We start from the raw sequence: 9,957 nt of genomic DNA, 5'->3' as shown, positions 1-9,957 counted from the left end.
GTCGTAAAGTTTTGAGCTAATCTTGATGTGAAATGTGTAGTTTTGAAACTCATCTCACTCAGAGTTAATCAATATTTTTCGATTTACACCAGTGCAATCAGTGTTATCTTTCGATCGGGGCAGAATTTTTCAGTACAGAAGCTTTAAGTAACGTATTTGTCCGATATGTAGCATTAGAAATCATGTCACAAATATGGTTACTTAATCTTCTTGTTCTACCTTTTTTGTGCTTTTCTTCGGTCATTAATACTACGATGGGCATTTGAAAATCGACGCGAATCAACGAACTTTTCTGCGTTACGGATTAATCGTGTAAAGTTTTCAACGAATCGCGTTGTGAAAGGTGTAGTATTAAAACTCATTCCACGTAACATATTTGTTGAAGATTTTCCGATTTACATCAGTGCAGTCGATCTTATACGGTATTATCATCGCCGGAGCAGAATTTTTCAATGCAGAAACTTTAAGTACTTTATACTTGTCGGATATGTAGGTTTGAAATCACGTCGAATTTCAGTCATATGAGAACTCATATGAGATCTCATATAATATTTTTACGCGGGTGGACATTTGAAAATTGTGTTATTGACATAGCCAAGCGAATAAGAGCATAATATAACAATTGGTTTTCCACAAGAAGCCTTGAAATCGTTTGTTGAGTCAAATGGAAGCAGCGTTGGATGGAAGGATCCTATACAATACGATTTTCTTAGCTAAGATGTTTTTATTAATGTTCTGTTAAAGACAGCTAGAAATGAAATTGGCGCGCAGAATGTTGAATTTAAGCTCGGAGAAAGAGGCACTGAACTTTCACTAAAGATGGGTATACTTAAATGGCCAGTAGATCAACAAGGTTTTTTCTATGTATTTTTGCCTCCTGAACACGAATTTCGAGGGTGGAATGCCCAAAAGTGGTCAGGTAATTTGTTATAAAAAAATTAATTGTTAATGTGCTAATGTGCTCAGCGCCTAGACTATGGGGTTCGTTGAGCTTATGTGCAAAGAAGGTACAGGAGTCTGCACTAAATTCTGGTCCAGTTAGTCGTATAATAGACGATGCGATAGAACTAGAGAAATGATTATTTGCTGTGTATTCAATTTGAAAAGACACTCGCTAGAGAGTATCTAAACTTTCCCGAAGCGTTAATCAGTAACCAGCGGTGTTATCTGACGTCGCATCTCTGTCGTTTTGTAACAATATGAAGTCTCGGTTTTAAGGATACTCAGAAGAAAAAAAAATGCTTGAATCAGTACTAATAAACACGATTGATACACCGATCGAAGTAGGTAGTTAGGTATACTTCGTCACTTAAACACCAGATCGCATTGATGCATGTTTACCATCAAATTACTGTATCGCAATATATTCATGGTTCTAGTTTTTTGAACGGCACGTATAGTAGGCAAGATGTTAATGCTACACAAAGAACAAGCTGAAATAGTCATCATATGGTGAAGTTATTCTATTAGCATAATCACGCATTTTTGGGAATACTAGATATATTTTGCAATGAGCATCTTTCGGTAAAGTGTCTTAGTATTAATTCTGGATAATATACTATAAAAATATATGCATATGTAAGTTTTTCCATGGACGTAAAAACTGGATGTACTGGATTTACCGTTTGATTGATGATATTTGCTCTGCAAGCAAAAATATAGCGCGCAGTGAATCTCTGCAAAGTTTTACCTTGAATTTAAAATTAATAAATGAAGTAGTAAAAAATTATTGCTGATCTTATTCGTAGTATTGTTTGATTCAGATTGAATATAAATTCCAGGAAATCGTTCGGGAACGTAGATTTATTTTTGCAGTATACATATATACGGTAGTATACGTATAAAAGCGAGTAACAACGAGGCAAAGATGAATTTATAATTCAAAAGTGTTTTATAAAAATATTTATTAATACTGTATATTGCAAACAGTAATGAAATATGAATATCGAGCTTTAGTCAATAAATAAAAAATTCATCTCTGTAGGTATATTGTGTTTGGCGCTTATGAATAGATGATTACATTTATAAAAATATATATGACAATCTCTTCATACAGAGAATAATATTGATTAGCTGAAAATGATCACATATGTTTGATGAATCCTCTTAGAAAGACACAAGTACAATCACGATACTTTTTCAATTGAAAAAGTTCTAGGTGCAGGATATGGTTAATATTTGCTGACGAATTTTAAGTCATTGTTCATTCGCATCGGCACATTTTTCCGCTGCTTCCTCGGGACTCTTCCATTCCACCTTCTTACGAGTGTCTGAAAAAGCAAATGATATAATTTAAAAACTTTGTTACGCAATTAAATTACTTGATATGCATAACTATATCGGCTGCGTGAATTACCAGTCTCGGGCATAATGTGCTTCAGATAAGTCAGGTGCGTAATGAGGTACGCAACTGCCGTGAGAATCGCCAGCGACGCGTAAACCTTCAGCGTCGTTGCTCCGCCGTACGAATCGTACAAAAATCCACCGACGAGACTACCTATTGCAAATCCTGTAAGAGAAAGCTCGATTTTAGAACTTTACTCGACCATTTCCAAAGTTAGATCGTATTCTTCTCTCACGCTTACCCAAACCGTCGTCCATACCGGCAACGATGCCCTGAACGGTAGCCGAGGTCCCCGGCGGTGCAACAACACTTGCATAAGCTACGATGGTAGTGTAGCAGAGGGCGTAGGTCGGGCCCTGCATGAAAAATTCGACAAAGACGATCCAGCGCGGCGTCGGAGCCAGCGATATGAGGCCCAGCCTCAAGGCGTAGCACGCGAAGCAGAAGACGAAGCTGTAGCCGTAGCCGATCTTCTTGAGGATCTTCCCCGAGAAGGTGAAGAATATCACCTCTCCGCCGATCGTCTCCGCGAAGACCGTCAGACCCTCGATCAGTTTGATCTCGTGCATGTAGCCCGTGTCCTTGGCCAGGTCCTCCATGTGCCTGTGGCGAGTGATAAAAACTGACGGGTTTGGAACATACACGAGCAAAAATACTAGTATACACTGCATCGTCTCACCAAAACAAAAAGTATATGATGAAGCTGTCCAGGATCCCGGCGATGGTGGCGAAGCCGAGGAAAATCGCGATGGGCTTGACGCGAATCAATTTCGTGACGTCCTTGAGTATACTCTCGGAGCCGGACAGCGCCGGGAGCTGAAAAAAGTCAAGTTAGAAACATCGACTCCTTATTCGATAGCTCTACTGAAAGAATTCACTAGTCTGGTAGCCCTTCATGTAAACAAGCTATATCCTTATTCTATATATGGCACACCTCCCCCTTCTCAGCCCACAGCTCCCGCTTTCGAAGCGAATAGCGCGAAACAGAACAAAGAAATACTCGCATGCTTTCTTTGGTTTTTCTCACTGTCGACCGGAGCGCTCTGCACACGTCGTCGCATTCAGTGTTTGACCACCGCCGCGGGCTACGTTGACCGATCGTTTTTACGCGTATAAGTGTATTCGTGTTGCCTATTCTCGTGCAGTGTTCGCTAAGTGCTATACGCAATAATGTCGTATGCAAAAAGAAGTGGCCCGTGGGGATTCGACAGCGATTGGGACGATACTCTCTATAGGGCGCTTAATCCTCCGCGCTCCGTGAAGGCAGAGCCATCGAAGCCGAATTCGCCGCCTCTGCTCGAGCTGACTCCCGGAGACAAGCTCTACTACAAGCACTCGAAGCGAGTCCGTGGCATCAGGTACGACGGCCTCGAATTCGTGCCACTGAACCCGAAGTTCGACCCTCCGCCGCACCGGTGCTTCAGCTGCTGGGAGCGCGGTCACCTGTCGCGCACCTGCACGAACCCGCTCATCTCCCTCTTCTGTCGCAACTGCGGCCGGCGCGACGTCGACCTCGAGGACTGTCCTCGATGCAGCCGGGCGCATCGCAGGGAGAGCGCGATGAAGGACACCGCGGAAGCTCTGCAAGAGGCTAAAATCAACACCGCGGCGAAGATTCCCGAGAAGAAGACTCGAGCAGCGACCGAACCGCTGCTGGACGTAAGCCTGCTCGTGAACGAGGGAAGCGTCGCGGGCGACGAGGACGACGCTCCGCGACGTCCCCTGGAGACGATACAGGAAGAGTTCGAGCTCGACTTCACTCGCGACATGGTCAGCGACGTTAAGATACTCATGGAGGCTGTGAAGCATCTGAGCGTGAAGACGCAGGACCGCGTGCTGCGCCAGTGGCTGACGGAGCGACAGAAGAATTTTTAGACGCGCAGTGCGTCGCGCGCGTGATAAGTGTTTTGTTATTGTTTACGTATATAGCGACCGGATATCTATAGCGCGCGAAAAGTTATTTTGTTATTGCCGTGAGGCGGGCGTATAAGCGCCGCCGTTAAGCGTAAATACAGCGCTGGGCCAAATAAGCGACCATTGTGAGCCATAGCGACAAGCCCGATAGTCATGTAGCGGACGGATGGCAGCCTAGTTAAGGAGATTTCGAGTTGGCTGGGGAAGAAAAAGGTGGCGAGCTCGAGGATGCGCGCCAGAGATGCATTGGTTATATAGTATACATTTAGTCCGCGCGAGCAGAGCGTTGGCGCTGAGGGCCGACCTGCCCTTCGGCAGCCGACCGATGGTGTTCTTTCGACCCGTTGAAGGTAACGCGTGTATTTATTTTTTCCTGCGTATTTTGTGACAAAGACACTTATAATATGAAAACGATTCTTTTCAGAGGGCGTTTGGCTTGACTTCGTTTGGCACTGAGGGCGACTTGCCCTTTGGTGATCGAACGGTCGTCGTGTTTTTATACACTTGGAGTTACAGGTACTATGTTTATATTTTTTACGTGTGTTTTAGCGATGCTTACGCGAGTAAAATGAAAAGTAATTCCGTTTGATTTGTTCACAGGACGGATGGGTGTTCGAGGAACATTGAAAGAGATTTTGCCGAAAAGAATCATCGTAGCGACGAGAATTGTCGCGTTTTTTTTGGTAATTTTTCTGAGAAAAATTTGTTTTTCGAGAATTTCGTTTCTTTATTTAAAGATCTATGAGATTGTTTAGTTTTGTACCTATCGCTTATTTATAATTTATATTAAATTATTACTGATAAATGTATCTAGAAAGCTATTGATTGCTTTAGTTTTGACGATAAAAAAATTTTCGTTTAGTTTCAACTATAAAAATGTTGTGTGTCAACAGTTCTTTCACAACAAACTCACTGTCTAAAGTTACGCTCTTTTTTTAATTTTATTGCCGATAAATTGATGATTCAAGATAATAACGTCAGATATCTTACCTCCAATTTGCTGCAGCACACAAGATCGATGAGCGTAAAGGCAGATATTAGCAAGAATGACGGTGTGTAAGATTTGATGGTGTCGTTCCCGGACCACAAATCGACCGCGTAACCAGCAATAAATGCTGTGATTCCAAAACCGATCGAACCCCAGACCCTTTGCCTTCCGTAACTCATTTGACCGCCTTCGCCTGTAATCAAAATTCAAACTTACTATAATTTGCGTTCATGTAACACATCTTGTAATCGTTTTGCAAATTGTAACTTTCCATCTTATACGATTACAGCTTTTTATCGATATCAGTAATCATACCCAATACATCGAAGCAGATAGCGTCACTGATGCAATTCGACACGTTGAAGCCGATATTTCCAAGGGCCATCAGTAGGACGAATCCCAGGAAGGTCAGCGACCAGTAGATACAGGCGCTCTCGTGCTTCGAGTCATCGCAGGTGATTTGACAGACGTCATCCTCGAGACAGTACGTCGAGTTCGATTCGCTCACGAAGCAGGAGGAATGTTTATCAAAACTAGCCTCGCGGCTCGTCCTGAAGAAGGCTTGCGCGCTGAAGTTGCCGGCGTCGCGACAGATCCACACGCAGTCCGATATCCTGCCGTCGTCTTCGCATGAATCTGTTACATTGATTCTCTGGATAATAATTCGCACGTAAAACTTCAAATTCGATTCGTTCTTTCGAGTGAGTGTCATCAGATTCTAATCGCAAAAATGTCTTTTTATCAATTTCAGAAAGCAGATCATTACCATCGTCGAGCACCGCTCGATAGCCGAGCAGGAGACGTTGAAGAACTCTCCCTTGTCTGGTAGAACCGGCGCGGGCAACGACGGCAAAAAGTACATGAGCACATAGCAGCCGCTGGTCGTAGCGAGTAGCCCGACGAAGATGGCCCGTCGCCAGGCGCGAAAGTGATCGACGACGAAGCCGAAAGCCGGTTTCGCCACGAGGAACAGCAGCGGCAGTACTGCCGTTATGCTGCCCATCACCGCTGGAGAAACGCCCAGCTGCTTGCCGTAGACCGGCAGGTATGGCAGTATCGGCCCCATCGCTAGAATCACATCGTGCGTTATATAGTATGGATAATAAGTAATCTCGCGAATAGTTTATAATACTTGCCGGCCATGAAGAAAAAGAAGTGCGCCTTGATAGGCAGCTGTTGCTGGTTGATTTTAACTTTGCCCATGGTTGACGTGCGTAAATTTGATCAACCAAGCTTCTATCAACTTTTTCGCTTGCAGACGGCTATCGAGATACTGCTCGTGACGATTCGCTCATCGTGCCTAGACCTGAAGAAGAAAGAGATCATGACATTGAGAGTGTAAAAAGCGTCTGTATTTGGTCGCGGTATCTTTACGATTGATAAATTACAAAAGTGGAAGATAAAAGGTTTACATTGTATCGATATGTGCAAACTCGTGCTTACAGAAATAATCTCCGTGTAAACGATAAGCGCCCGCAACGCATCACTGAAATGACTCGAGTTCATTAAGTAATACATCATGTACTGAATGGTTTATTCGTTACATGGGCGATTTTATAAATAATCGAAATTTGGATAATGCTTATCGAGAGATTTTTGCGTCGGATAAATTTTTACTCTATACTAGAACTCGCGAGAGGTAAATTAATTAGGATTCAAGCTTGGAATTATCTCTCTATTCTGTATGATTTTATGATAAGATAAAAGTATTTATTTAATAAAGCGCACGTCAAAGGCTATTCGATGGAAAACTATAAGTGAATATGATATTAAATCGTTTAAAAAACATTCATTCGTGCCGCTGCACCCTGCACAGTAATTAGATAAGATTTTAACGTATTTATTTTCAGAAAAAGTTATCCTATGCTTTTGCAGAGTGACGAAACTTTAGATTCGTATTGCGGATAACTTTCAAAACGTTATAGTTAGCAAAACAATCAACTCATTCGAAAGCCAGCGTCGCGCTGTGTCGATTACACTTAGATCGCTTTCTTAAGATAAACAAGTTTCGCAGTAAACTACTATCCCGAACAAGTTGTCATTGTCTCGCAGTTTGTAAAGTTTACTTAATAACTGACGGTCAGTTTATAATAGTCCGATAATATAGGTATACCATTTGGCAATAAATCGCAGAGAGAGAGAGCGAATCTTTTGTGCTCTCGATCCGAATCGCAAAAGAAGAAAATAAAATCTCACCTCGAAGCAGCTGTGTTCTCAGCCGACAGCATGGCCATCAGCGGTACAACCGGCCGAACACTGTTTTATTGCCGATGATAAAGATGCGCCGCCGGCTACTGATGGCTCTTATCTGCGCAGTATTGACGACGCGATTCGACCGAGATCGACATCGCCAATTTTTTAATGCTGAAAGTATGTGCCACGCTAGAGTGGTATGCGCCACACGCTGCGCCTGTGAACAGCGACTGGAAGAAGTTTTTAGTGTGTGGGTTTAGTCGAAGAGAAGGTCGGGATTTTAATATGTGCTCTCGGTTGAATTTACATTTAATTTTAATTATTCAAAGAAGATGGATTATAGATATCACTTTATGTAAACGTTACAAATTTTAAAAGCAGCAGTGTAACTTAATTTTCAAACTATACGTGAATAATACAACCGAAGAGTTTTGAGAGAAGATTTAAATTCAATTGACATCATGAATACAATATAAATGAACGCGTGCGTCGTCGGTTCGAAAATTCATTATCATTGAATGTATTTAATACGACGAGCACAGTAGTAGGTTATATATCCAACAGTATATCTTTTCTCAAAATAGCACGACAAAAAGCCTCTCGCAACTCACCGAAGCTATGTACACTCTTCGAAGCGCACGCAGCACTGAACAGCGAAAATTCGACCAGCAAAATTCGCCAAAAAACTTTTTCGCACCGCACTTATACTGTACAACACACACACACACTACCCGCGATGTATACCAACGGCACGACTTGCCAGGTAAACGCGCGTCGCCCTAATGCAGCCTAGCACCGAGAAAAGAAGACGCATACGTCTGGCGCTGCACGCACACATAGGCGTGCGCTGAGAAAATTAATTCAGAGTAGAAAAAGAGAGAGAAAGATGAAGCTCGGGGAGCGAGTGGTTTGGCGGGCGACGAGGGACGGAAATTGCCGAGGATTGCCGATGTGCAGCGTACGCGCGCGCGCGCGTGTGCGTGTGCTGTCACCGAGCGGGATGGGAAACGTTTTAAAGTGCCGGTGGTACAGCCGCGAGCGCTTAGTATTTTTAGAAGCTCGTTTATTCTATACATGGACACGGATGAATAACAATGCGCCGACGCTTTGTGCGCGATTGAAAGAAGGAGTTTTTGTAAAGATCGCTATATGATCAATAAGCACTGCCGCTGAACGATGTAATGGGATGTGAATGAAGTTAAAATCATGTATGGAGGTGAAGACGAAAAGTTTTGAAGTAGCTGTTGCTTACGACGAGAAGTTTCAGGATTTAATGCTGTGATGTACGATCAAAGAGATGAATGAATTAACTCAATTTGAATTGGAAAATTATACAGCATTCCTGCGCTTTATTGAATACCTTTAAGAGTGCTCCACACATTGAGTGACCCGCCACCTAGCGAAGAAAACGTTTTTTTGTTTATTATCATTAATTGACTAACTTTATCATCGTAAATCGAGTTTCAGCACGCGCAATAAGTATTAAGGAATGTTTGAAAAACAAATTAAATAATAACGGCTTATTTCATCGGAAAAAGTAAAATTGTAGTTAGCAAAATGGCCACTGCTTCTTAAAATTTGTCCGACGGAATAAAATGTGAATTTAAACTTTTACCTAATAAACTTAATTTTGTAATATTCCTTGATACAGACTACACTTGCTGAAACTCACTAACACCCACTTTTCAACCTTTAAGTTTGTTTAAATTATTAATGGTTATTCAGACGTAACGTGGGGGCGCTGCTAAAAATTCGAACTTCTAGCATAAGTGTGGAGCACTCTTAAGTGGCTATATTACTGTATTTGAAAAAAAACGCGTTTTTAAAGGTTTAATTAGGCTTAAGTTTGAAACCAGTTAACTGTGATTTAATCATCTCAGTGAAATGCAAATTTAAATGAAGTACTGGCACAGCGACAAATATCATGAGCAGTACAGTATTGATACTGTATTAACTATCAAAGAATTCATGGAGAGTTTCGTAAAAATCTGTATGAATAAAAAGCAAAAGCAATCCAAAAAGCTTAGCTTATTTCTAATATTTCAGTGTATATATTAAAAGTAAAGGTTACGAACACAACCGTTGGATAAATAAAAAGAAAAGGTATTCTAAAACTATACAGTCGAAACATCGTCGTGGTATTTGGTCTGCGTGAAGTCATTGCCAAATTTTTTTTAAAGAGGTTTTTGAGTGAATAATACAAATTTTAAACTCTATAACTTTGGCTGTATAATGAATCGTATCAGTAGGAAAAGGAAAGAGATCATCAACTCAAAATTTTACCCTTTTTTGTTATTTTATACTCAAAAATTAAAAATTTTATATGACAATCATTTCAGTTATCTATTATAAATTTACTTTCCCTGGTTTGGCTATTATCGTGTCTTTTGCTCAGGAACACCTTAACTATTGCAACGAGTTCAACCATGACGTTATCATTTGCAAGCTGTTGAACGCCGATCTTGAAGTAACTGCTACAAGCGAACTGCCAAAACTGAATAGTCCAATTGGAATCAAG

The 9,957-nt window shown here is 41.6% G+C and overlaps 1 protein-coding gene and 1 long non-coding RNA gene across 5 annotated transcripts; one reads left to right on the top strand and one right to left on the bottom strand.

Annotated features, from left to right (window-relative positions):
* Window positions 1-1,887: 1,887 nt before the first annotated feature.
* LOC100123286 (major facilitator superfamily domain-containing protein 6) lies at window positions 1,888-8,312 on the bottom strand. 2 transcript variants are annotated; one of them, XM_016988432.3, is made up of 10 exons: window positions 8,051-8,312; window positions 7,443-7,669; window positions 6,383-6,552; window positions 6,013-6,314; window positions 5,562-5,898; window positions 5,249-5,439; window positions 3,024-3,160; window positions 2,586-2,947; window positions 2,357-2,509; window positions 1,888-2,270 (listed from the first exon to the last, which is right to left on the bottom strand). In XM_016988432.3, exons 3-10 carry the CDS (start codon window positions 6,447-6,449, stop codon window positions 2,197-2,199), a joined length of 1,623 nt encoding a protein of 540 aa, XP_016843921.1. In that variant the 5' UTR covers window positions 6,450-6,552; window positions 7,443-7,669; window positions 8,051-8,312; the 3' UTR covers window positions 1,888-2,196. The 2 variants fall into 2 exon arrangements, with proteins under 2 accessions (XP_016843921.1, XP_016843922.1); XM_016988433.3 differs by having other exon boundaries at window positions 7,443-7,656.
* Window positions 4,217-6,997, top strand: LOC103316719. 3 transcript variants are annotated; one of them, XR_004227679.2, is made up of 8 exons: window positions 4,217-4,608; window positions 4,683-4,774; window positions 4,859-4,941; window positions 5,121-5,179; window positions 5,265-5,441; window positions 5,536-5,916; window positions 5,998-6,327; window positions 6,505-6,997. It is a non-coding gene; the product is annotated as an uncharacterized LOC103316719 (long non-coding RNA). The 3 variants fall into 3 exon arrangements; XR_004344829.1 differs by lacking the exon at window positions 5,121-5,179 and having other exon boundaries at window positions 5,998-6,291; XR_004344828.1 differs by lacking the exon at window positions 5,121-5,179.
* Window positions 8,313-9,957: the final 1,645 nt, after the last annotated feature.

The sequence above is a fragment of the Nasonia vitripennis genome, chromosome 4 (assembly GCF_009193385.2).
Source record: "Nasonia vitripennis strain AsymCx chromosome 4, Nvit_psr_1.1, whole genome shotgun sequence".
Classification (NCBI taxonomy): domain Eukaryota; kingdom Metazoa; phylum Arthropoda; class Insecta; order Hymenoptera; family Pteromalidae; genus Nasonia; species Nasonia vitripennis.
Note: the sequence above shows the minus strand (reverse complement) of the source record. Positions and strands in the feature narration are given on the sequence as shown.